The sequence below is a fragment of the Barbus barbus genome (genome assembly GCF_936440315.1).
Source record: "Barbus barbus genome assembly, chromosome: 6".
In the NCBI taxonomy this organism is placed as follows: domain Eukaryota; kingdom Metazoa; phylum Chordata; class Actinopteri; order Cypriniformes; family Cyprinidae; genus Barbus; species Barbus barbus.
Genome location: NC_136734.1, coordinates 19,914,944 through 19,942,449, shown reverse-complemented (window position 1 = coordinate 19,942,449; position 27,506 = coordinate 19,914,944). Strand labels below are relative to the sequence as shown.

The 27,506-nt window shown below is 38.6% G+C and overlaps 1 protein-coding gene across 1 annotated transcript; it reads left to right on the top strand.

The window, feature by feature from the left end:
- The first annotated feature begins 8,847 nt into the window (after positions 1-8,847).
- LOC306870811 (uncharacterized protein) lies at positions 8,848-27,318 on the top strand. The gene is made up of 12 exons (XM_079418238.1): positions 8,848-9,047; positions 12,884-13,013; positions 13,301-13,400; positions 13,477-13,562; positions 13,701-13,869; positions 13,950-14,129; positions 14,230-14,352; positions 14,517-14,629; positions 18,059-18,086; positions 18,171-18,273; positions 18,354-18,453; positions 18,606-27,318. The coding sequence occupies exons 2-12, from the start codon at positions 12,885-12,887 to the stop codon at positions 25,947-25,949; spliced, it is 8,475 nt and encodes a 2,824-aa protein (XP_079274364.1). The 5' UTR covers positions 8,848-9,047; position 12,884; the 3' UTR covers positions 25,950-27,318.
- The last annotated feature ends 188 nt before the right edge of the window (positions 27,319-27,506 follow it).

Below are 27,506 nucleotides of genomic sequence, written 5' to 3'. Positions count from 1 at the left end.
GGTCAAGGTCGGAAAACCATACTGGATACCTGTGATCTTCGGGCCCTTAGACGGCACTGCATCACATACAGGAATACTACTGTAATGGAAATCACAACATGGGCTCAGGAATACTTCCAGAAAACATTGTCGGTGAACACAATCCACCGTGCCATTCGCCGTTGCTGGCTAAAACTCTATAGGTCAAAAAAGAAGCCATATCTAAACATGATCCAGAAGCGCAGGCATTTTCTCTGGGCCAAGGCTTATTTAAAATGGACTGTGGCAAAGTGGAAAACTGTTCTGTGGTCAGACGAATCAAAATTTGAAGTTCTTTTTGGAAAATTGGGACGCCATGTCATCTGGACTAAAAAGGACAAGGACAACCCAAGTTGTTATCAGCGCTCAGTTCAGAAGCCTGCATCTCTGATGGTATGGGGTTGCATGAGTGTGTGTGGCATGGGCAGCTTACACATCTGGAAAGGCACCATCAATGCTGAAAGGTATATCCAAGTTCTAGAACAACATATGCTCCCATCCAGACGTTGTCTCTTTCAGGGAAGACCTTGCATTTTCCAACATGACAATGCCAGACCACATACTGCATCAATTAAAACATCATGGCTGCGTAGAAGGAGGACCCGGGTACTGAAATGGCCAGCCTGCAGTCCAGATCTTTCACCCATAGAAAACATTTGGCACATCATAAAGAGGAAGATGCGACAAAGAAGACCTAAGACAGTTGAGCAACTAGAAGCCTGTATTAGACAAGAATGGGACAACATTCCTATTCCTAAACTTGAGCAACTTGTCTCCTCAGTCCCCAGACGTTTGCAGACTGTTATAAAAAGAAGAGGGGATGCCACACAGTGATAAACATGGCCTTGTCCCAACTCTTTTGAGATGTGTTGATGCCATGAAATTTAAAATAAACTTATTTTTCCCTTAAAATTATACATTTTCTCAGTTCAAACATTTGATATGTCATCTATGTTGTATTCTGAATAAAATATTGAAATTTGAAACTTCCACATCATTGCATTCTGTTTTTATTCATAATTTGTACAGTGTCCCAACTTTTTTGGAATCGGGTTTGTATAAACCTCAACGAAAATGCAGAGTAGAAATAGGTAGGAAACGAACTATTCCTTCCTAGCAGCAAGTAAATAATTTAAACAACAGAACTGCGACCAAGTATTCCAACACTTACGCGAGCTGCCGTCCGTCTCTTCTGGTGACTAATCGGCTTTCCCGATTAGTCACCCAACTGCAGGAGAAATGGCTTGAAGGAGATGAGATGGAATAGGATCAAGTGGACAAGTAGTAGGATGACTGGAAAGGATGTAGTAACATAACTGGAAAGGATGAGTTTAGAGACTTCTGCCTCAGAGAGTGGAGAGAAGGATGTGAATGAGTGTATGTTTGCTGGTAAAATGTATTTGACAGATTGAAGTGTGGAAAATTGTGCAGTGAGGTTTGTAATTTTATTAATGAAGTATGTGGCAAAGTCATCAGTTGTTAGGGTTGATAGCAACAATGGAAATTATGTAAGGCTGCTATTCATTGACAATAAAGCTCAGCTTTCAACACTATAGTCCCCATCAAGCTGGCATCTAAACTCACAGACCTCGGCCTAAACTCCTCACTCTGTGACTGGATTCAAGACTTCCTCACCGGCAGACCTCAAGTGGTGAAAGTTGGCCAGTTCACCTCAAACTCCATCACTCTGAACATAGGAGCCCCACAGGGCTGTGTCCTGAGTCCCCTGCTCTACTCTCTCTACACGCACGACTGCGTGCCCTCTCACAGCTCCACATCTATTGTCAAATTCGCTGATGATACTGTGGTTCTGGGCCTCATCTCCAACAACGATGAGACCGCATACTTGGATGAGGTAGAGAGTCTCACATCATGGTGCCAGGACAACTGTCTCTCTCTGAATGTGAGCAAAACTAAAGAGCTGATCATGGACTTTAGGAAGAGACAGCAGCAGCCCTACACTCCTCTTATGATCAGTGGGACCCCTGTGGAGAGGGTGAGCAGCTTCAAGTACCTCGGTGTAAACATCTCCGAGAACCTGACTTGGACTACACACATCCAAACACAGGTTAAGAAAGCCAGGCAAAGACTGTACCATCTGCGACAGCTGAGGAAATTCAGGGTCTCACCAGCAATCCTGAAAACTTTCTATTCAGGGACCATAGAAAGTGTATTGACTCAGTGCATCTCAGTGTGGTATGGAAACAGCTCCAATCAGGACTGCAAAGCACTACAGAGAGTTGTGCGCTTAGCTGAGCGCATCTCAGGGTCTGCTCTCCCCTCTCTGCAGGACATCTACCTCAAACGCTGCAAAAATAGAGCTGTTAAAATCTTCAAGGACTCAAATCACCCTGGTAACCAGCTATTCACTTTGCTTCCATCTGGTAAGCGCTTCCGTAGCCTGATGGCAAAAACTGAGAGACTTAGGAGGAGCTTCTTCCCCCAGGCCATCAGGCTCCTAAACTCTAACTCTGTGTCATAACATCACTTGACTCCATGTAAATATCACTATATCAATAAGCTATTCATAATTTTTCTCTACCTCATATTGCTGCTATTTATATACCCTGTACAACTTTTTTGCACATTATTTTTGCACATTCCTCTTATTACTATTTAAGTCAACAACATACTGACCTGCACATTTATATTTATATTTTTTATCTTATCTTTTTATTTTATTTTATTTTTTCTACTTTTCTTCTCTTAATATTTGTATACTTTATAATTGCACTGTCCTTGGAGCGGACCTGACCTACATTTCACTGCTGGTTATACTCTGTATAATTGTGTATGTGACAAATAAAACTCTTGAATCTCTTGAATCTTGAATCTTGAATAAAGGAGGGGAAGGACAAAGGAGGGAGGAAAATGTTTTAAAGAGTATGCGAGAGTTAGGTGAATTGTTAATTGTGTCATGATAGTATGTACTTTTAGCAGTGGAGACATCAGGCATCTATGATCTCAGCACAAGAGTAGTTTCTCATAAGTGTCAGGTTGGGTAAATTTATTGGTATGTTTACAGTAAATTTACACAAAATTCATAACTGAGGCTTGAATTCAGGGAAAGCAGCACTGTGTTGATATAATACAAAGGAATTTTCCATATTTTCACAGGTTTTTATATATATATTTTTACCAGTATTTTGAATTAGGCATTGCCTCATGTTCAGTATATATATATATATATATATATATATATATATATATATGTGTGTGTGTGTGTGTGTGTGTGTCCAGTGTTACATATCTGTGCATTGCAAAAGTATTAGTAATTAATTTAAAGGTGAAATTTGAGACCATCTGTGCAGAGGTGTTTTCAGTCAGTACAATGACTATCAAATGTCAGTACGTGACCTGTTTTATTCAAAGAACAGGGATCTATCAAAGTCTGATCATGTTTGTGGAAATGAATCATGTCATGAGCAAAGGAGATTACGGAGAACATCGGCAAAAGAGTTTATGTTGCTGATCAGGCTAGAAAAGGTTACAAAACTATCTCTAAAAAGTTTGGAGTCCACAAATCCACAGACAGATTGTGTGAATATTTAGGAAATTTAAAACCACTGTTACCTTCCCGAGAAGTGGTCGATCAACAAAGATCACTCCAAAGCAGAACGTGTAATAGTCTGCGAGGTTGCACAAGTTCCCAGGGTAACTTCTAAGCAACTAAAGGCCTTTCTCACACTGGCTAATGTTAATGTTCATGACATGAGCCCACCATCAGGAGAACACTGAGCAACCATGGTGTGCAAGGCAGAGTTGCAAGCAGGAAGCAAATTGCTTGCTTAAGATCATGTGGACAAGCCAGAGGATTACTGGAGAAAGGTTTAATATATGGATGAAACCAAAATAGAATTTATTGGTTTAAATGAGAAGCTATTATGTTCGCAGAAAAGAACACACTGCATTCCAGCTGAAGAATCTTATCCCATCTGTGAAACATGGTGGTGGTAGTATCATGGCTTGGGCCTGTTTTGCTGCATCTTGGCCAGGAAAGCCTGCTATCATTGATGGAACAATGAATTCTGAATTATACCAGCAAATTCTAAAGGAAAACATCAGGACATCTGTTTAAGAACAGAGTCTCAAGAGAATGTGTATCTTGCAGCAAGACAACAACCCCAAGCACACAAGAATGCCAAAGAATGGTTAACCAAAGAATGGTTAAAGAAGAACAAAGTTAATGTTTTGGAATGGTTAATGTTTTGGAGTCAAAGTCCAGACCTTAATCCAATTAAAATGTTGTGGAAGGACCTAAGCAATCAGTTCATAGGAGGAAACCAACATCACAGAGTTTAAGTGGTTCTGCACTAAGGAAAGGGCTAAAACTCCTACATGTTATTGTGCAGGACTGATCAGCATTTACAAGAAACTTTACCTTCGGTTACTGCAGCAAAAAGGGGTCACACCAGATACTGAAAGCATAGATTTGTCATGAATCAGAACTCTGTGGCTCTCTCCGATGTCCACCGGAGGGCACCCTCACCTGAGTATTGACTTTTCCGGACTACATTTCCCATGCACCCTTTCAGAGACTACTCACCTGCACAGGTGTCCCCCATTATCCACCACTACTTAAACAGCACTCACACTCACACTCATTGCGAAGTCTTGTTTTTGCCCTGGCTGACATTTCTGAGCATTTACGCTGTGATTCTGTGTCCCTTTTGTGTATGATCTTGGACTGTTTGACTACTGTTGATTCTCTGCCGCCTGCCCTTATGATCTTGCTCTTTGGAACTCCGACTGTTTTGCTGCCTGCCCTGACTCCTGCCCGGTATCGTTTCTGCCTCTGATATTCCTGCTATTGTTGATTGAACACTGCCTGTTTGACCCTGCTTTTGATTATTAAAGTTATCTGCAAATGGATCCACATGCTTCTGGTGGCCATCACTACAGGCACCATCGCATTCGTCCAACAATGCCCAACCTGCAATATGTCCAAATCATCACATCACATCAACAGAGGCTGGGTTGTTACAGCCTCTGCCCGTTCCACAACGTCCATGGTCTCATATTGCCATTGACTTTGTTACCGACCTTCCCAACTCCAGAAGTCACACAACCATTCTAACCGTGATCGACCGATTCTCCAAGGCATGCCGACTCATACCCTTGCCAAAACTACCCACAGCCTTCGAGACCGCAGAGGTACTGTTAGAACAGGTTTTCCATTTCTATGGACTTCCCGAAGACATTGTTTCAGACCAGGGACCACAATTCACGTCACTAGTATGGAAATCCTTCTGTCAACAACTTAACATCAACGTCAGTCTCACCTCAGGTTACCATCCACAATCCAACGGTCAGGTGGAGAGACTCAACCAAGAAATAACCCGTTTTCTAAGATCCTACTGCCATCAAAACCAGAATGATTGGAGCCGGTTCCTGATCTGGGCCGAATACGCCCAGAATTCGCTCCGCAAACCCTCAACCAGACTCGCCCCATTCCACTGTGTTCTCGGCTTCCAGCCGCCTCTGTTTCCCTGGTCAGGAGAACCCTCTGAACTCCCTGCAGTCAACGACTGGCTTACAAGGAGCGAGAACACTTTGGATGCACCCCATGTGCATCTACAACGAGCTGTACGACGAACTAGTGAACAAGCTGATCGCCGGAGAAAGGAGGTACCAGAATATGTCCCTGGACAATGGGTCTGGCTCTCCGCTAGAGACTTACGACTCCGACTGCCCAGCAAGAAATTAAGTCCCATGTATGTAGGTCCATTCAAAATACTCAGACAAATCATTCCAGTTTCATATGTCACTTCAACAAATTCCTTGTATGTGTAAACATACTTGGCCAATAAAGCTCATTCTGATTCTGATTCTGATTCTCATTCTGATATCATTCAGCTTTACCTGCCAATTATCGTATCTCACCCACCTTTCATGTCTCCCTGCTTAAGCCTGCCGGTGGTCCCAGAGGAGAGAGGGACCAGGAAGAGGTCGCTGATGAGAGGACGGAGGCTTACCGGGTCAGAGAGATTCTGGATTCTCGACGCCATGGGCGGGTGTTGCAATACCTGATCAATTGGGAGGGGTATGGCCCAGAGGAAAGATCCTGGGTCAACGCCCATGACATCTTGGATCCCACACTTACCACTGAATTTCATCAAGCTCATCCAGACAAACCTGCACCACGTGCTCATGGAAGACCTCGGCGTCGAAATGCCTCTCGCGTCCGGAGCTGCTCGCAGGGGAGGGGCTCTGTCATGAATCAGACCTCTGTGGCTCTCTCCGATGGCCACCGGAGGGCACCCTCACCTGAGTATTGACTTTCCCGGACTCCATTTCCCATGCACCCTTTCAGAGACTACTCACCTGCACAGGTGTTCCCCATTATCCACCACTTCTTGAACAGCACTCACACACACACACACATTGTGAAGTCTTGTTTTGCCCCGGCTGACATTTCTGAGCATTTACGCTGTGATTCTGTGACCCTTTTGTGTATGATCTTGGACTGTTTGACTAATGTTGATTCTCTGCCGCCTGCCCTTGTGATCTTGCTCTTTGGACCTCCGACTGTTTTGCTGCTTGACCTGACTCCTGCCCGGTATCGTTTCTGCCTCTGATATTCCTGCCATTGCTGATTGAACACTGCCTGTTTGACCCTGCTTTTGATTATTAAAGTTATCTTCAAATGGATCCACATGCTTCTGACCCATCATTACAAGATTCACATACTTTTGCAACGCACAGATATGTAATACTGGATCATTTTTCTCAATAAATAAATGACAAAGAAAATATATTTCTCTCACTTGTTTCGGTTCTTTTTGTCTACTTTCAGGACTTGTATGAAACTCTGATGTTTTGGGTCATCTTTATGCAAAAATATAGAAAATTCTAAAGGGTCCACAAACTTTCAAGCAGCACTGTGTATATTATATATAATAAGAAAACATCTGTATTTTTCTTATACCAAACTTTTTTTTTTTCTTTTCTTTTTCCCATGTTTACAGTTCAGCAGTGGTCCATCAATCCAGTCATTTATTATAAGCATCTAGGGGTAATTTGTCTTAGTAACTGTAAGGTTTTCACAATTTCAAAACTAGCTAAAAGTCTAAAACTGTTAAACAGCTGAACACAGTGAAGCCAGACTGGCATATAACTGAAAGGCTGACCTATGGTCTCAGGACAAAGTGTATATTTAAAAAAAAAATGTCTGCTCGGTGCATGTGATATTTCTATTGAGGGTTTTATGTTTAAATCATATAAATGTATGCAATTTTTTTGTATTACTTTTTGATTATTTTTATATCTTTTGTTGTTTTTATACAGGAAGAATGCTTTCAAAAATGAATTATTCTTCCCTGACATTTTCCAGTCTGCAGGTTTAATAAGGGTAAATCAGCTGTACTTCAAATTAATCACACTGTAATCTAAAACCGTCTAAAACGAATATTGCACGCCATCTAGTGATCATAAAAGGTACAGCGCAATAACGCTATGAAATGTCATTTCTCACATTAAATCTAAAACAGAAAGAGATATGTAATTTCAAGAAAACTGATTTTATTCACTGACAAAATGTAATCAAGAAACAACTTTAAACATTTATAAATTACATTGATAAATTACATAAAACATATTTAAGTCACAAATGAAAAACTACCACAATCTCTTTTCATAAAAACTTGGCCTCACAGGTTTATAATAAGTTATTTGACAACATATTATGCATATGACACAGACAAGATTATTATAATACAACTTATCCAAACAAAAAAACAAATTTTAAGAGACTATTTAGACAATTTTATAGACTATTGGGTTGCACTTTATTTTGCAGTATGTGTACTTCTGTGTACATACAGTGTACCTACCTAAGAAAGTACTGGTAATATAAGGTAAGTATGGGGTAGGGTTAGATTTAGGGGTAGGTTCAGGGTTAGTACCTAGTTATTACCTAGTTATTGTAATTATAATAAGTACATGTACATGAGTAACAGGACTGTAAAATAAAGTGCTACCGACTATTGTTCTCTGAGATCAATCATATTGGTGAAAATGGTGTGGGGCAGGAAAACTGTATATAGCTCAAAGGCTGATCTTTCATAAGACATAATTTCTCTATAAAATAGACACAAATAAGACCCTATAATAATAACATAATAGATCTTAATCAAAGTAATGCAATATTTAATTTTTTGACAGGAATGAAAACAAGGCTGTGAGGGATAAAAGTACAGTGTGTTTAAAGGATATTTTATTTATCATGATATAACATGCCAATTGTTTAGCTGATTATCTTTTTCCCCAAAAAAATTACATCAAGGATCTGTACAAAATGTATGCAATTGTCATACTGCAAGTGTCATCTCAGCTTTATTTTCATCTGTTTTAAATTCATTATGGAGTTTAACTTCATTGTTGACAGTTAAAGTACAGATCTATGAAATGTAGGTAGCAAAGTTTTTTTTTTTTTGCTGCTTTGTACATTGGTTATTGGCTATTTCTTGTTATTTTGTTTTATTACCTGTGTCCTGTCCTGTTACTGTCTTTCTGTTCTGTTTTATTTGTCTTTTGGCTATTCATGGTGTCTTGTTTCTGGTTTAACCAATTCTTCTGAATTTCAGTCTTTTAGTTTTGATTCATGAGAGTCCTCATTACATGTAATTTTGTGTGTGTGTGTGTGTGATTTCCCTCTCCTATGGGTATTTTATTTCTAGACAGTAACAAAAACCCTAAAACATACTCTTACCCTTATCCTTAAGATTTAGTTGATTATTTCTACTAACAACACATTTGTGTTTATTCTATTTCAAATACGTTTGTTTTGAATATCAAACTCGTTCCAGATTTAGCATGTAGGTTTTAGGCAGTGTGAATGTGATTGCATAACGAGATTGTGCGCGCCGCTCATCTCCCGTTGGCTGCTCGTGCGCTTCTCAAAAAAAGAGGGAGGGATACACAACTAAAAGAGGGATACACAACTACTATGTAACAGCCACGCAATATTAATCCACGGGGGTTTACGGGAATAAATAATTATTATAATCGACGGAGTTTTTAAAAGTCAGGTAAGTCTCGTTTTCTTTCTATGAAAAATGCTCTGTCGTTATTTTTCTTCAAATCAGTACAATGTAATGGCGCGACTTGCCAAGTACGCATCAGCGCACTGGATTAGTGTTTGTTGACTAAAGCTTCTCTCTCCTGCTCCAGTTCACCAGGTCCACTCTTTATGAAGAATGAATCAGGCATATTTATTTAAATACTTCACTTTTGCCCAAGTCTGGCTACCTAACCCTTGTATGTCGAGAATCATTTACAAAAAAACTGTTTTAACAACACAGTCTTTGCTGCAGAGTTGCAGAACCGAGCACATCCAGAATGTTTAATTAAGTTCATTATTAAGACACATGTGCGCTGTATGTTATGCAACTGCAAGCTTTGGGGGGCTGCATGCTTTATCGGCGTTTTACTTGACGAATCCTGCCCGGTCCAGCTCAAGTGTAAGCTTTAAATCGCTCCACAGGCCCACATTCCTCAAAACATAGATGTTTAAACACAAAAAGATCATTTTTTTGCACATATGCGCGCACACTGCACAGTTTTTACTCGAAAAACCTCTCGAAACACGCATCCAGGATCATAGACAAGGAGTTCCGAGCAAATATTTTCATATAGATGTTTTAAATGGTTTCCCGATAAATGTCTCTGGTTGAGATGGAGGAACACGTGTAAGAAGTGCTGAATTAGTTTGTTTTGGTTCGTGGGACTTTAAATGCAGGGATTCCTCCTGTAGCGTGGTGGGACGCACACACCCACTCTCTGCTTTAGCGCGCTTAAAGTACACAGTGTTCAGGGCTTTTGTTAGGGGCCCCAAGTACTTTACTGGTGACTCTGAAAACTCCAGATACTTTTGCTTGCTTTATGTTTTAGATAAAGAATTCTCTTTGCACGAAATTCATCTGGAATTATTATTTTTTTTAAATCTTTGCCTGTCCTTTGATTTCTTCCTTCATTAAGCTTTTTAAAAATAGTATATCATATAGGCCTATTTATATTACAGTTTGTGGTATTGTTTAGGTGACTTCTCCCAAGTGTTATTGCAAAGTTTCGTAATTCCGCATAAATTAATACATTTATATAAATATTTTGTCATTCATTTATTCATTAATTTATTAATTATACATTTAAAAACGTTTTTATGCAGAAGAAAACATTATACCAAAGCTTTATCCCAACCTTTAGTGATGCTAAAATTGTTTCTGAATGTGTTTATTTAAAGAATGTTTATTGGTTGCTAAAGTATTAATTTGTTAGTTAATTTACTTAATATGTGACCCTGGACATGTTTTGGAATTTGGCTACTTTATCACTGTTTTTCATGTCAGCGGGTTGAAGCAATCCCAATAACTTGATATTTAGCCCCTGAAATGCTAATTTTACCAGGGGAATACCACCCAAATGTGTATCCCCCCCCCCCCCCCCCCCCCCCCCCCACCCCAAATGCCATTTTTACTGGGGGACCCCCTTCAAAACGCAATTGGCCTATTTTTGGGCTAGCTTTGAGTAGCAATTGGGTGGGTTTTGTTGTGAAAACCAGGCAACACTGAAAACCAGTCATAAAATCAATAATCCGAAAGCTGAAAAAGTAAGCTTTCCATTGATGTATGGTTTGACAATATTTGCCCAAGATACAACTATTTGAAAACCTGGAATCTGAGGGTGAAAAAAAAAATCAAAATATTGAGAAAATCGCCTTTAAATTTGTCCAAATTAAGTCCTTAGCAGTGCATATTACTAGTTTTGATATATTTATGGTAGGAAATTTACAAAATATCTTCATGGATCATGATCTTTACTTAATATCCTAATGATTTTTGGCATAAAAGAAAAATCAATAATTTTGACCCATACAATATATTGTTGGCTATTGCTACAAATATACCTGTGTAACTTAAGACTGGATTTGTTGTCCAGGGTCACATATTTTAGTGCATGCTGCAGATAAATGTTAAGACAAGTCCATTAGCACATGCACTAATGTAGAATTTCTGCATGATTTGTTTTCATGTTGGCCTACAATGTCACATGTAAGCACCTCTTGTTTTACGTGAATGTGGGGAATGTTGTATTAAATTTGTTCTGTACAATACATTTCATGAAGCTAGGTAGCTACTGTTATATTTGTTATCTTCCAGTTAACCAGATTGCACGCTGGTTGTGCAGTTGTAGTTCACAACGAGCATGTTTCTGCAAAGAGCCAATATTCATATCCAGTTGCCCTGCAGGTGTGTTCGTGAGTAAGGTGTTCATCTGGTTCTCAGCAAACCCAACCACACAGACACGCACAAAGCTTGCTTTTCTGCCTCACTGGTAATGTTCCCTGACAGAAGGGCCATTGACTAATTCATAAGGCAGCCCTTAACTGTTTTTCCTATCAAATATATTCACAGTAGAGGCACAAACATGAACAAGCCCACTTTGTTATGAGGCTTACTAACAAACACATTCTTGTATTGACTGGTTCAGACACAAGCTAACATTCAGTCTGTGTTCTAAAGGCATAATTCATTACATATTGTCTCATTCTTGTAGCTCCTAGAGTATATGCTTTGTATTGAATGTTTTACTTTACTTTTTCAAAGGTGGTATGTAGAAACCATGAAGAGACAGATGATACAACAAGTAGCCTATGTAATTACACAAGTGATCTTTAAGGCAACTATACTGTATAAGCATTAAACAAATGTGCCAGAAAAGAGGCCCTTTTGTTTGTTTTGTGTGTATGTTACATTCATTGCTCCTCCTACTTCTATGTTCTTCAACTCCAAGACTCCCTCCATGTTTCTACAGAGCTACTTGGTATGAAATGTGAGAACTACTAATGTTTATGTGGTTGAGTTGAGCTGGAGGTGTGGTACACCAGAATACCTTGAGCTAACCATGATAATTTTTTCTATCTACACTGCAATAATTTTCTAGAGCGGCTGTCAGTTCTATCACTCAAGGGCAATTCTAAGCCTTATGTCGCAAGCAGCATTTACCACATTCTTAGAAAGCCACAGTTAAAGCAGTAGATACATTTAAACAGGTATGAAGCACCTTGCACCTTTCTAAGTTAGAGGCCATTGTGCCATTTGTGATAAGGAGATATACAGTGAACAGAGGATTTCAGAACTTTTTTGGTTTGTGAATCCATATTGAATCGATCTTAGAAATCATGTTTTTCTAAGTTGAAAAAGCCTGTTTGGTTATTTTACATTTTCTGTTTATAGGTTTTTTTTTAAATGCATATTTTGCCATTCAAATAAAGCGATGTTTCACCATGCTCATCAGGAATGCTACAACTACATTATTTGTCACACTCACCATACAAAGTAATACATTGCTTATTATAGATTTGTTTCAAGACCGAGTTTTGTTCTGTTGAGAATTTGGGAAATTTGTTACAGTCTTTAGTTCTTTCGAGGTCTCATGGTTTCCACAAAAACATTAAGCAGCACAACTGTTTTTAACACTAATAATAATAAGAAATGTTTCTTGGGCACCAAATCAGCATATTAGTATGATTTCTGAACAATTATGTGACAGAAAACTGGAGTAATGGCTGCTGAAAATTCAGCTTTACCATCACAGAAAAAAAAAAAAACATTTGCAAATATATTCAAATCGAAAATTAAATTGAAATGAAATTTGATTTGAATTTTAAAATTAAATGAAAATTAAATTAAAATAAAGTTTTACTGCATTTTTATTAAATGCAGCCTTGGTGACCATGTTTTATCTACCAGTAAATGTTGGTCCAAAAGCTAGGATACATGGGTTATAAGCGGTCATTATCATTTGGGACATTTTTAGATATTATATGAGGGGTATTTGTTTTTAAAACAAATGTTTTCTTCCATAGGATGGCATTTCCTGTAGATGTTCTGACAAATGTGGATCATGAGACCTTAGAGCTAACAGCTGAGGAATACATGTCTCAGCTCCCCTACAGAAACAGTAAAGAGTACTTCAGCCTCTCTGATTCCAAACAGGTAAGGTGAACAAGTATATTGTATGCAAATTTTCCCTCCAAAATGTATATATATATAATTTTCATGGAAAAGTACAAATAAATTGACCCCTTTAAATATGTAAATACTTTATTATTTAAAATAAAGAATTAAGGACAGATTATGTCTTCGGAATATTGGCTTTGTGTGTTTTCCCAGAGAATCCTTTTTTTTTAACAGTTTGTTGAATACATTTGCACAATGTGACTTGAAAACATTTTCTTATGACAAACATTTTCACATTTTTAATTATGTTCCCTCGGTGACAGATAGAAATTGGACTGTGCAATGTGACTTTTGTCCCTCTATATGGAACAGATACTGAAAAAAAGCTCCTTGCGTTGCTCTTACCTGATGACTCTAACACAGGTAATATAGTCAAAAGTGATGAAAACCAGAACAATTTTTAACATGTTGTGATGCTAACACTGTATATTTTATGCAGTTGTAGGTCTATATTTGCTGGATCGGTGGTGGCGTGTTGAAGATTTTCTTAAAACAGCAGAGCCCTCAAGAACAGGCCTGATCAAGGTCAGTGTTTTCTATTTTTTACGCAAGGCCAGTAATGCTTCAATCAACATGTCACATAACATGTTATCATTAGCAAACTGGTTTCTTTTGCAAACATGTATAAGTAATTGTTAATAACTAGTGCCATGTTTTTCCTAGGTCAGCACCCTTGGGGAAAGGATAGTCCTGTATGTTCTCAACAGAATTGTGTTGAGAAATGAGAAGAGCAGTGAAGATGTTTTCTTTCTTTGTCATTTTGAGCATGAAGCTGCAAAAATACTATGGAAGGAAGGAGAGGCCATTGGCTTTTACTCATTCAAACCCAAAGGCAATAACAGTTTCTTCAAAGCCTCACATACAATTTCATACCTTACTTATTGGTTACTTCATATTTCTCTTCACTTACAGGTGCCTTATGCAGGAACTTCGTGACCCAATGCTATCAACTTCCTGTAATGGACACAATATTTGTCAGGAAGTGTCACCGGGGCCAGGGTCATGCCATAAAGATACTGGAAGACTTTGTTGGTAGCTTCAGAAATGAGTACATAGGGTTCAAATTTCCTCTTTCAGAAGCTATGTATAAAGGTATAGAATTAGACCTAGAGTCTGGTCAACTGTCACATTTTCTCATATAACAGATATTATTCTTGGTTTCTACGCTTGGCATCTAACTCTTTCTTTACAGTTTGTGAAAAGTACTTCAGTATACATCCAGCAGACAAGGAGTTTCTGTGGGAAGTGGAGAAAATAGGAAGCCCTTTCCAGAGAACTCTAATAGCCAACAGGCTACAGAAGTTGAAGTTAAAGGGTAAGAAAAATATCTGTATTTTTAGCTTCAGTGATATGGAAATATTGATATTTGTAATTATTTGTGATGATGAATTTAATTAATTAATTGGCATATCATGCAATTAATCTTATTGAAAATCGTAAGGGATTTACAGTCCTAATAATGTGATACTTTGTTAACAGAGAAGGACCAGGTTGTGAGCAAACTGAATTTTGATGAAGATGATACCACTGATCCAATGGAAACTGAGTTCACAAAAATTCAGGAAACCACTGAATATACAGTGGAGATTATGGTACCCTAATTTCTGTTACTTTTGTATTAATTAAATTTGTTTTGAGAGAAAATTTATTCAGTTAACTTTCCTGAAAGTTAAAATCGTTGAATTTTAAACAATTCAACCTTGAATCGTTTAAAAGGTTGATTCATTCAGGAACGAATCACCGTCATGTTGCTCAGAGACGCAAAACAGTGCTGTGGCTGTGTTTGGAATTATTTTGTTGAAGAAATAGAGAAAAAGCAGGAAATATAGTGTCTAAAACGTAAGTCTCTTAATATTAACTTCTTGTTTATTGAACTGGTGCGTAAAATCAAAATCACATTTGTAATCATGCTGACTATATGAAATGATATACCTTAAATATAGGCTATACATTTTCTGCCCCCGTATCTTAAATCACGTGATCATTCTAAATGTATTTTAATAGACTGAATCGTGCAGTGAAACTCGTACACGCTCTAGTTTAACCTGTTAGATTCACTCTCTGACAGCAGGTGTCGCGTTTGGCTGAAATATACCGGTTTTACGGTAGAGACAGAACACAAAACAGCGCAGCACCGGACTTTTTTAATGAAATCAGAGCCTTTTGAAGATCAATCGTCACATTCAGCCATATCCCAATCCTGGACTTTCAGTCTCCAAATTTAAAACCTCTTGAAATCATAATTAAGACTTTCTTGTACAATTTAAGACTTTTTAAGGCCTTAAATTTGATACAACTAAATTTAAGACTTTTTAAGACCCCGCGGAAACCCTGTGATATGTCTGTATGAACAAAATGATAAACTTTGACTAAATGTGATTTCAAATGTTATAACAGTGATTTTATGATCTCTAAGCATGAATCCATCAAACCTATGAACAGTACTGTTTAAGTTGGTTCAGTGGTTCTCAAACCTCTCCATGAAGTAGCCTACCCCCAGCACTGCACATTTTGTATGTCTCCCTATATCTGATAAACCCCAATTAGGGCTGTATCCGAAATCGCATCCTATACCCTCAAATAGTGCACTAGTTGAGGGGACAGCCATTTTAAGTGGTGTTCGAAACCATAGTGGATGTTCTTGAGTGCACTCATTCAATCCCACAATGCACCGCAAAAACAAGTGTACAACCGATGTACACTCAACGGCTAGAGAATCCCCAGAATGCACTGAGAGTCGTGCGTCGAGTGAATTCCCGCGTCTCACCAGAAGATGGCACCCGCAGCTGAATCATCCATTCATTGATTTTAGAAGCGCTCGTCCACGGCGTAATACAGCGTAATACAACACAGGTACAAAATTAGTGGTAAATTGACTATTAGGGTTTATAAATAATTTCCGTGACAGAGTTCAAGGTATATCCTTCAATCTTACTACTGGAGCTGCCCGTTTCAAATGATTATTTAACAGCAAGCAAACTATGCAAAAGCGGCAGTCCTTCCGGTGCACTCAGTGTCCGAATTCACTATCTTGTTTTAACTCACTCCTTCAAGTGAACTGTATGAGTGGACTAATGTAGGGAATAGTGAATGAGGGTATAGGGGGCGATTTCGGATACAGCCCAGGGCTGTGTCCAAATTCAGGGTCTGCATCCTCCTTAGGATCCTTCCTACCCGGTTGAAGGAGGAGGGATCCTCCGACGTCCGCAAAACCCGGAAGTCGGTGTTTGTGAATTTGGACAGCCTACCCTTCTTTCAGTTCCCTCCCTTACCCGTTGCTCATATCCTGTCGCCTAGCAACCGTGACAGCGCCAAGCAAGAAGCGGGAAAATGGACAAACAAAGAGTTATTCTCCTCATTTTAATTCTTTTGGAAGAAATAAAGCAATTAAATAAATTAAATACTTTCTTTGCTCGTTGTCGGAGAGTTTTTTATATCAGACTACAAGACAGTCACATCCAGGTAAGCCATTATAGCCTATTTTTATTTGTTTTTAAGTATTCTACTAATTTCTCCTACAAATTCATTGAGCCGAAGCATAAACTTTAGCTTGTTTTGTCAGAGAAACTCCTCTCCCACTCCGCTACCGCTCGCTTCGTCCGCCATTACGCTCTGCCGAAAAGAATTATGGGATAGGTAGGACGGGAAAGGATCCACCACACCCATCCTTCCAATTCGGGGAAAAGGAGGACGTATTTGTGGGCTGCATTTGAAGGATCCTACGAATTTGGACAGCCTTCGTCGCGGCGCTGTGACGTAACATCCTTCAAATGAGTACTCCGAAGGATGCAGACCCTGAATTTGGACACAGCCCAGGTCTTGCAGTCTCCACTAATGAGCTGATGAGTTGAATCAGGTGTGATAGATGAGGGAGACATACAAAATGTGCAGGGCTGGGGCTACTCCAGGACAGGTTTGAGAACCACTGAGCTAGTTGAATGAGCCCATTAGTGGTCTTCCGCTCCCATCTAGTGGTTATAAATTGCAATTTGTCATACAACACATTGTTTTTAACTATTACAGTGTTATTTTTTGCCCAATCTCTCTTCAAATTTTGCATGCTTGTTTAGAATGAAATTATGCATCATTTTACACAGATTTGAGAATTTGTGGGATTTCTTTTGGGATTCAAAGGACTTTGGGTACACTATGTAAAGAAGATATTATTAAATGACCGGTAGTTGTTCAACATTTTTTGATAATTATTGACCTAGAGAGTCTAGAGAATAGTACTGCGCTGATTTGATTGATTTTGATTTTAAAAACCACGTCTAGTTCACTAGTTAAATTAGCTTTTTTTTTTTTTAAATAATCTCAAATATTTAATGAACAGTTTGATTGACAGCTTTGGTCCCAGAGGCAAAATTGTTCAAAACGAGGAGATCAAAACTGTTCAAAACCTAGTACTAGTTCGCAAAAGTAAGTTTTGGACAATTTTGCGGAAAAACCGTACCTCACAGCATGAATCAGATTTTTTAGGTTTTTGACCGCCTTGACCCAAGGATTTCAAAAATGTAATTTTTTTGAGTCTATACGACAAGCGTTTTAGGGGCTATGAGCGATTTCACATTTTTGTTCGCTGTAGTGCCCCCATAGGCTGATTGGGGCGAGCCTTGGTATCTGACAAGAAGGCTGGACTACTACCATCTGACCAAGTTTCAGCTCTCTAGGCCTTATGGTTTGTTCTGCATGATCAGTTTTAGGGAAGAATAATAATAATAAAAATCCTAAGAGTTACAATAGGGTTTCAGCACTTCATGCTTGAACTCCTAATTAAACTTTAAATGATTTCTGCATGCAGTTGTGCCTACATAATTAGTTGGCAACTAATTCGATTTTTAGCATTTTGATACAGTAAATGTCAAGATTGATGCATGTGATTTTTCAGCCAATGCATCAAGGTAATGGCTGAATGGTTAAATTCATATTAACTGACTGCTAGTTTAGATAATAAATTTATATACAGTAATATTACAAAGTGAATCTTATACCTAACATTGATATCAACTTTCAAATTCTAGGAGGAGACCATCATAGACATCACCAAAGGCAAGTATAAATTGTTGGTTGAAAAATAATTTGCTCAAAAAAGCCTCTTCAGCCGAATCTCGCTGATGTTCTTCACTGTTACAGAAGTAGATGATATACCTGTCACAAGGCGTGGCAGAGGTAGCAACCTGAAACGAAGAGCTATCAGAGAAATTTCAGAGGAGAGGCTTTCAGAGAACGTAATCAGGTAACATATTGTTTGTCAGCAGAATACAACATAACAGTATTGATTACTACACTATGTATTTAAATAACTGTCTCACAAAGGGTGGAGGACATTGAGGCAGGAGTTGAAAGTTCAGTTGAGGTGGCAGCCATGGAAAATCTTAACACTTTTTCTGTAAAAGAATCAGAAACGGTACTCAGGGTATGTATTCAACTGAAAAACATCATGTTTGCTTCAGTAATAACAGCCTGAACATTATTATTATGCACTTTCTGTTGTTTTCTTAAAATGGCCTTTTTTAATTTTCACACTTTCAGTTCATTAATTAACATCTCTCTTCTCTAATTTGGCAGAGCTCAGTAGACACAGTAACTGCAACTGTGACAAACTTTGCAGAGTTTAGAGGATCACAAAAAGAGGAGACACATGAAATTGAAAAAGACATTGTCACAGCTACATCAGAGGGGAGTCCAGTTACCCACCTCACCACAGCTGGGGAAATTAATAACCAAAGAGGTAGTAAAGAGGAATGTGAAACGGTTATTAAGGAGAACACTATAGATATACAAGGAGCCACTATAGGGTCTACTGACCAAAGCCAAGTTCAGTCGGTGGTGGACGTAGAAATTGTTAAGATGAGTACAGGAACTGAAGAGGAAAAAAATGAAAATTTAGGAAAGAACAAAGAGATTGAGGAAGATGAACCTGTGTTTGAGGCAGAGATGGAGGAAATAAAACAAATGACAGATGAACCAAAAGAGGAAAAAACTGTGAGTGAGACTGAGGTGGCCGAGCAATCAGAGATTCATGCTAAATCAATAGAAAAAGTACAAGCACACTGGGATGTGGAAATAACAGAGAATAAAGAAAGAGCAGAAGATGAGGTTATGGCAGAAAGTGAAAAGGACCAAATTGAGGAAAACAGAGATGACAACACAGGCCAAGAGAAAAGTGAACCAAAGGATGAAGACACAGTTCTGCAACAGTCTGTGGAAGTTAAAGACCAGACAGAGATGGAGGCAGATTCTGTGACAGAGGTCCTTACTACTGAAGAGGTCTTATGTGGCCAGCCCAAACAAAATGAGGCTGAAACAGAAGTCTCTGAACCAAACCAAACGATGACAAACAAGGATACACTAATTGAAAAAGCAAGTAAACATAAATTAGGCCCTGATGAGGCAGAACAGGTCTTCAACAAATTACCTCAAAAGAGAACATCAGGTTTAATTCCTTCAAGGAGGTCCAAGAGACTCAGGCATCATCCTGCCGAAAAAGATCTTAAAACTACAAAGTCTGTGAAAACAGGCCAACAAAGATCCAAACATCACAACAAAATAATAATGCAAGAAGAAGATATTGAACAATCAACAGATGAACCTGAACATGATGTTTCTGAGGTTATGGAAATACAAGAAGCTCAAATTGAAAAAAAGGCAGAGGCAGAGTCTGAGGTTGAGGAATACAAAGAAAAATATTTGCTTACAGTGGAAACTGTATCTACTATGGACATTGAAATTACACAGGTTGAGGAAACTGTATTTCCTGAAGTTTCTGAAGTAGTGGAAAGAGAAGAAACAGATCAAGAAGAAGCACCACTACAGTCATCTGTAGAGCCTCCTGAAATACAGGAATCAAAAACAACACCTGAAGAGGATGAGGAGATGCAGAATAGCACTGTGATGTTGACATTGAGTGAAGCCAAAGTTGTGCTTGTAGATCTGCATGAACTTTCTCCTAAGGAGGCAGGTGATAATCATGGAGAGATCGGTATTCCTGAACAAGAGGAAATTAAACTCATCATGTCACCTGAGCAACAAGCAACTGAAGACAATATGAGAAAAGAAGAACAAGATGGTACATTAGACACTAAACTTATGGAAGAACCAGCCTGTACTACCACAACAGAAGAATATGATGTAGCAGCTGATGCCAACAGAACTCCAGAACAATCACCTGCATACAAAGATCAAGAGTATGAGCCAGAATCAGAAACCACAAAGGTTGTTATTCTAAGCCAAGTTGAAAAACCAGAAAAAACAGACTTTGAACAAGATAAAGAGGATAAGCAAGATTTGTATGAGGCAGACAAGTTTCCCAAACAAGGCTCTATCGACATCCCAAGTAGATCCACAAGACTTAAAGATCAGCCTGTTGACCCTGGGGTGACAGTTAGATATCTTAGGAGCACTTTGAAACCAGTCTTGATCACCCCTGTTAGGAGATCTACACGTAGCAAAGCAGTGATGCAACAGGTGGAAAGTGTTGAGCCTCAAGTTTATGCAAAACTCAGGACTGATGAAAAACGTGTTGCAGAGGATGTAAGTCCAGAGGAGAATGAAATGGCAAACACAAATGCTGATGAAACGGCAAGTGTTGAATGTGGAAGTTCTGAACTCCTTAGAGCTGCAAAAATAGATGATAAAGAGAAAGAAAATCAGATTACAAAGGTTACTGGGGAACTCCCACTCATAGAAACAGAAGCTGAGGAGGATGTATTAGAAAACAGAGTTGAAGAAATTAAAAAGATGGAGAACAAGGAAGCAAATTTAGCTGGTCAAATGGATAATGACATAGAGATGAGCAGTCTTGCTCAGGAAGTACATGTCCAGGAAGAAGAGGTGCCAATTAGCACAGAAAGACATCTCAGACGTAGAACAATAAGAGTTCAGACTCCACTGATAAGGAAATCTAGATGTGTACAGAAACAAAAAGCCAAAGCAGCTGTTGAACATCAGGAAAGACACACAGTGGTGAGCAAGAATAAAACTGATACAATATTGATGACAAAAGAGAGAGAGGATGAAATGGATCAAGATGACAACGAGATGGAGAACAAAGAAGAACATTTTGCTGAGTTGGAGCCAGTGGAAGAACCAAACATGAGTAGAAATGAATACGAAAAAACATCAGCAATAACAGAAGAGACTGTGGATGTCTGTATGCCACTTATTACAACTGAGGCCAGTTTGGAAAGTCTTGATGAAATGGTAAACACAAATACTGAGGAAACTGCAGTTCCAGAGAGCTCCGAACTACCTTTGGGTGTAGAAACAGATTATCAGGAAAAAGAATTTCAGATTGTTGATGGCCCTGAAGAGAAGGTCTCACTTGTAGAATCTGACAAGGAGGTAGAGAATGATAATGGTACTCCAGTAATAAAATTACAAAGAGCAACAGTAGTACTTGTGGATTTGAGCAAACTTTCCAAAAATACAGAAGGAGAGGGTGAGGCTTCAGAAGACCTGACACATTTCCAATTGGAGGAAAAACTGGAACTGTATGAACCAGATAAAAGTGAACAAGAACGGTCTAATCTGGCATTAGAAGAGGAGGAACAACAAGAAGTACAAACACAGGAAGACACTGAAAAGACCCCTGAGGAAGAGAAAATGGAGGAAGAAAACACAGTTGAAAAACACAACAAACTCAATAAACAAGACGTGAGATTTGAAGAGCAAAAACCAACTGAAGATTTGGCCACGGTGCCAGTTTACGGCAGCCTGGTCGAAAGCAATAAAATTGAAAACAAACAGAACGATGATGAAGGGATGAGCGGTCTTGCCCAGGAGAATGCTGTTCAAGAAAATTTAGAAGAGGAAGCACCAGTCAGCACACAGCGAAGTCTTAGACGAAGAACAATAAGAGTTCAGTCTCCACCAAGAAGAAAGTCTAGACGTATTCAAAAACAAGTGGCTGAAGTTTTTGAAGATAAAACTGAAATAGTCCTAATAACAGAAACTGAAGCTGATGAGGTTGACCAAGGTGTAGAAATAGTTGATAAAGGGAAAGGGCCTCAAACATCAATTGTAGATGCTACTGAGAAGGTGATCCCACTCGTAGAAGCAGAACCTGAAGATAATGTAGTAGAAAAAGAAGTTGAAGAAATCAACAAGTTGAAGAACAAGGAAACAAATTTAGCTGTGACAAGAGACACAGGTGAGGAGACACCTGAGGTGGGAGAAGAAGCCACTTTAGAGCAACAGCAAAATGAGCCACAGGATAAAAATGACAAAGAAACAGCTGAGACAGAAACATCCATGGAGTTTGTCCCAGTGGTTGGCAAAGAACAAACATACATGGTAGGGGGGACGACTATCCAAATAGAGGAGAATGTATCACAGGTCTCACTGCCAGAAGCAGAACCTGATGAGGAGGGAGAAAAAGTTGAAGAGGAAAAGCTGGAACAGGATAAACCAGATAATAGTGAATATCAACAATGTAATCTGACATCAGAAGAGGAAGAACAGCTTGAACAATTACAGAAAGAGGAAGATACTGAAAAGACCCCTGAGAAAGACAAAATGGAGGATAAAAACACAGTTGAAGAACAGAATGAACCTGATAAACAAGACATGACATTTGAGGAGCAAAAACCAACAGAAGATTTGGAAGAACAAAATTACTTAAAAGTAACCAAGATCGCAGAAGTTTATAGGGCTGTAGATGAGAATGTGGAAGAGGCAGTAAAATCCGGAGAGCATCCTGAAAAATCAACAACAATGGCAGATGAAACAAACATAATTCAGGAGGCAGAAAAAGATCACAATATTACTTATATAGAAAAACAAACAGACAGTGACATAGAAATTAGTGGTCTTGGTCAGGAGGCATCAGAAACTGACCAGAAAGTCTTAGAAAAGGAGGCATCAGTCAGCACAGAGAGAAGTCTCAGGCGTAGAACAATAAAAATTCAGTCTCCACCTAGACGAAAATCAAGACGTTTACAAAAACAAGAGGCTAAAGCTTTTGAAGATAATACTAGAAACATCCCAATAAGAGGAAAGGTAGTTGATAAAATTCAGGAAACACTTAAGAAATCAACTGTAGAGACTACTGAGGTCATCCCATTTGTAGAAGCAGAACCTGAAGATAATGTAGTAGAAAAAGGAGTTGAAGAAATCAACAAGATGGAGGACAAGGAAACCAATTTAGCTGTGACTAGAGACACAGGTGAGGAGACATCTGAGGTGGAAGAAGAAGCCCATTTAGAGCAACAGCAAAATGAGCCATTGGTTAAAAATGACAAAGAAACAACGGAGACAGAAAAATACATGGAGTTTGTCCCAGTGGTTGGCAAAGGGCAAACATTCATTGTAGGGGGGACCACCATCCAAATGGAGGAGAAAGTCTCACAGGTCTTACTTGTAGAAGCAGAACCTTATGAGGAGGTAGAAAAAGATGATGGTACTCCAGTACTACGACTGCAGATTGAGCCTGTGGTTAGCAAAGAGCAAGCACACGTTGTAGGGGGGACCACCATTCAAATAGAGGAGAAATTCTCACAAGGGGAAAGCACTGAAACCGATCAAAGTGACAATGAAAGGATCACAAGGAGAAGTCTCAGGCTCAGTGCAAAATCAGTCACAGCTACACAGAAAACAAGAAAATCTACACATCTCCACAAAGTAGAGTTGGACCCAGTGAAAGAGACAAATATGAGTAGAAATGAACATGAAGAAACCTCAGCAACAACAGAAGAGACTTTGAATGTGTGTATCCCAATAATTACAGCAGAGAGCAACATGGAAAGTCTTGATGAAATGACAAACACAAATGTTGAAGAAACTACAGCTATTGCACCTGAGACTTCTGAACTGCTGATGGGTGAAGAAATAAATGATAAAGAGGAGGCATCTCAGATTGTAGAAGAGGACAAACCTACAGAAGAAGAACCTCATGAAGAGGCAGAGAAAGATGATGGTACTCCAGTAATACTGCAAAAAGACACACTATTACTTGTAGACTTAAACAAACTTTCTCAAAATACAGAAGAACAGACTGACACTCCAGAAGTCTTAACACATTTTCACACAGAGGAACAACTGGAACTGTGTGAACCAGATAATAGTGAATATCACCTATGTAACTTGACATCAGAAGAGGACAAACAAGACATGACAGTTGAGGGGCAAAAGCCAACAGACAATTTGGTAGGACAGAATGATGGAAAGGAGAGAGAGAAAGTAGAGGAATATAAGGTGGTAGATGAAGATGTAGAAGAAAGTGTATCAACTGGAGAGCATCCAAAATATGTGAGTAAAAGGGTGGAAACTACTTCAAATGATAAGGGAAGGGTGGATGAAACTTTGCCTGAAATATCTACAGATGTTGAAGAAGACGAGACTATGGCCTTAATTAAAATAACTGAAAACAAAATTTTGGTGGAAATGGATAAAACACAAAAAGATGTAGAGGGGGGAGTTCAAGAAGAAGAAAAAGCAGAGCCTTCACAGAAAAACACAGAGCAGGAACAAGAAGAAGTAGTGTCACTGGGTGAAAATGTGTGGGAAACCGATCAGACAAATGAATTTAATACAACAGCTGTGGAGGAAAAGGTTGCTTTAGAAAACTCAGAGCCAGAAACAGCTTCCATTACAAGAAGTCTCAGATACCGAACAGTAACAGTCCAATCTACACCAAGAAGTAAATCAAAACTCCTCCACAGGCAAGAGCTGGAGTCAGAAAGAGAAACTGGTTATTTAAATGTCCCTACAGGGAAGAAGAATAAAGCATTAATCCCTAAAGACAGCACTGCTGAATATGAAAATTTGGAGATAAAAGAGTGCGTAATTCAGACAAACACAACTGGAAAGTCAGAAAAATCAGAGACAAAAGATGATACTAAGGAGGTAGGTAATGAAACTCTGTTTGAAATCATGGAAAGTAACAGTGGCAGCCAGGTAAATACTGAACAGAACAAATCTCGAGAAGAAAATCTTGAGAGAGAAGATATGCCGGTGCCTAATGAACAGGAGGAGAATGAGGTTTCTAGTGTACAGAAGGAAGCAAGACCACTCCAAGAAAGAGAAAATGAGGGAGCCGCAGAAGGTGTGGAAGGAAGTTCTGCTAATTTGGAGGAAACAGCAGTGGCAAGGAGATCCCTGAGAAAAAGAATGACTGTTGAAACAGCTGCTCCAAGAAAATCCAAACGTCTTCATAAACAAGAACATGAGGACGATAGTGAGCTAGTCAAGGAGGCAGTTATGGGACAAACTGACTCAGTAGAAGTGACATTTACAGAAGACAGTGTAGAGTTGAGGTCAGATGCAACTGGAGCAGCTTTTGAGAGCAGTAATTTGGGTGAAGAAATACTACAGAAAATCCAGAAAAATGCACAAGGGGCTAAATCAGATGGAGATTGTAATGTACATAAAGACAGAGAGCCAGATGCAGGTGAATCTCAAGAGGAGCAAAACCAGAGCATATTAAATAAAACCCAGGCAGATGAGGACCAAGAAGACGTTATGACAGATGAAATAGTAGCGGAGGTGATAGAGCAACATGTAGCTCTTGAGTCCAGTACAAATGAGGACTTTGCGTTAGCATTGGAGGTAGAGGAAACTTCTGATCAAGAAGAAAACAAAGCAGATGAAGAGAGAGTGGTGATGGAGGCTCCAAAAGAGATATTCACATCTGCAGAAAAATATGAGACAGGTAAAGAAAATATCTCTGATGACGATGAGAGAGGTTTTGCCATTGGAAAGCATGTTGTTCAGAGTAGCTCAACTACTGCTTCAACCAGACGAACATCAATTAGGCTACAAATGCATGAATCCAAAACTAAGGAAGATGAATCAAATTCTGAATCAGAAGTAGAACAAACAATGAAACTGAGACATCAGAGGAAAAGAAAAGCCATTACTGAGTCAACATCAGCACGCAAATCAAAACGCCATGTTAGGGCAAGAATTGTTTAGCAGATTCGTGATTTGTGGCTCTTGTTTTAGTACAAGCCTCCTATGCATTGCTTAAGGGACCAACCAATTATATACATAATGTGAAATTATCTATTACATTTTCATATGCAAAATAATGCAAACTATTTTCAACAACTGTATTTTATATTTTTTTTCTGAAATATTTGGGATTTTATAAAACAGGTGTTTCTTGGATTGGGACAGGGGTAGGCAACATCGGTCCTGGAGTGCCGATGTCCTGCAGAGTTTAGCTCCAACCCTGAAAAAAACATCACCTGCATGTAGCCCTAGTCATTCTGAAGACCTTGCTTAGCTTGTTCAGGTGTGTTTGATTAGGGTTGGAGCTAAACTCCGCAGGACAGCGGCATTCCAGGACCGACATTGCCTACCCCTGGATTAGGATTTACTGAAATAAGCATGTTCAGTGTAACATTTAGTTGATAAATGTCTAGCTATAATATCTTTGATTTAGACATTTTTTCATTTTTTTCTATATTATGCATTGCAAATTCATTATAGAGGTAGTTTTTAATGTATAGCACTATTTTTATATTCAATTAAATGAAAATGCAACAGTCCACTGCATTCAGTTTGGTTCTGGATTGGATGTTAAATTTATCTAATTTGTTCCTCATATTCAGAGTACACAGGTGCTCACACAGCATAGGTGTTTTGTGTGAAACATTTTTCCAATGTGCATTATGTGCTTCCATTACATACCGCATACCTTTCAAATGTGAGATTGTGATTGAATTTTTCCAAATTATAGAGTATCTGCCACAACTGCCCTTGTTTTTATTGCCAAGAAAATTCTTTCTATGAATTGTATTAAGTCTTCTTTGAACATCAATGTATTTTGTATAAGTGCAACCTTTTTAGCATTATTTTAATATCTTTTAAGTAGCAAATGTTTGTGAATATGTAATGCTTATGGGTTTGTTGTTTATTTTACACTCCATTCTGTTAGAAGAGCAGTTCATGCAGCTTCACGTTTCATCAATGTTGAAATGCAAAAAATAATTACTTTTTTTTCTTTGAACTCTGTGATTGTCCTGTGAAAATATTTCCCAGAACTGTGATTTGTCAGATGTTTTTTTTTTTCCTTAAATGTTTAAGTCATGAATTATCAAGGTCATTTGAACTTCTTTGTTTCAGTTGTATGTTGGGATAGGCTTCAGGGATGTGCTGACTCCTACAGCACATAAAACAAGTGATTTGAAAAAAGGATGGATCAATGGATGTAACAGTTGTTTCACACACTTACAGTATTTGTTTGATTTATTTTTATTTTTTCTCTCACAACCATTACTCATAGCAATGTAGCTCACATATTAACTGTATAACTTTAAAATGCATACATAATAATAAAAGTGATAAACAAATGATTCAAGGCCTTTATTCTGATTCTTCTTCATTTTCAGTTATTTTTTTAAACATTTACAATGACTTTGATCACATTAATTCAGTTCTCCATTTTGTATCTTATCTCTTGCAAAAATATGTATATAATAGATCTCCTAGTTTTTTATTTTTCTTTCATATAAATTCCACTTGATA

What these genes read in the sequence shown, in the direction of transcription:
- LOC306870811 (XM_079418238.1), top strand. Translation starts at nt 12,885, where the DNA reads ATGGCATTTCCTGTAGATGTTCTGACAAATGTGGATCATGAGACCTTA. An exon ending in CATCATAGACATCACCAAAG is followed by an intron (nt 18,087 to 18,170) that starts GCAAGTATAAAT and finishes TCACTGTTACAG; the next exon opens with AAGTAGATGATATACCTGTC. An exon ending in AATCAGAAACGGTACTCAGG is followed by an intron (nt 18,454 to 18,605) that starts GTATGTATTCAA and finishes CTAATTTGGCAG; the next exon opens with AGCTCAGTAGACACAGTAAC.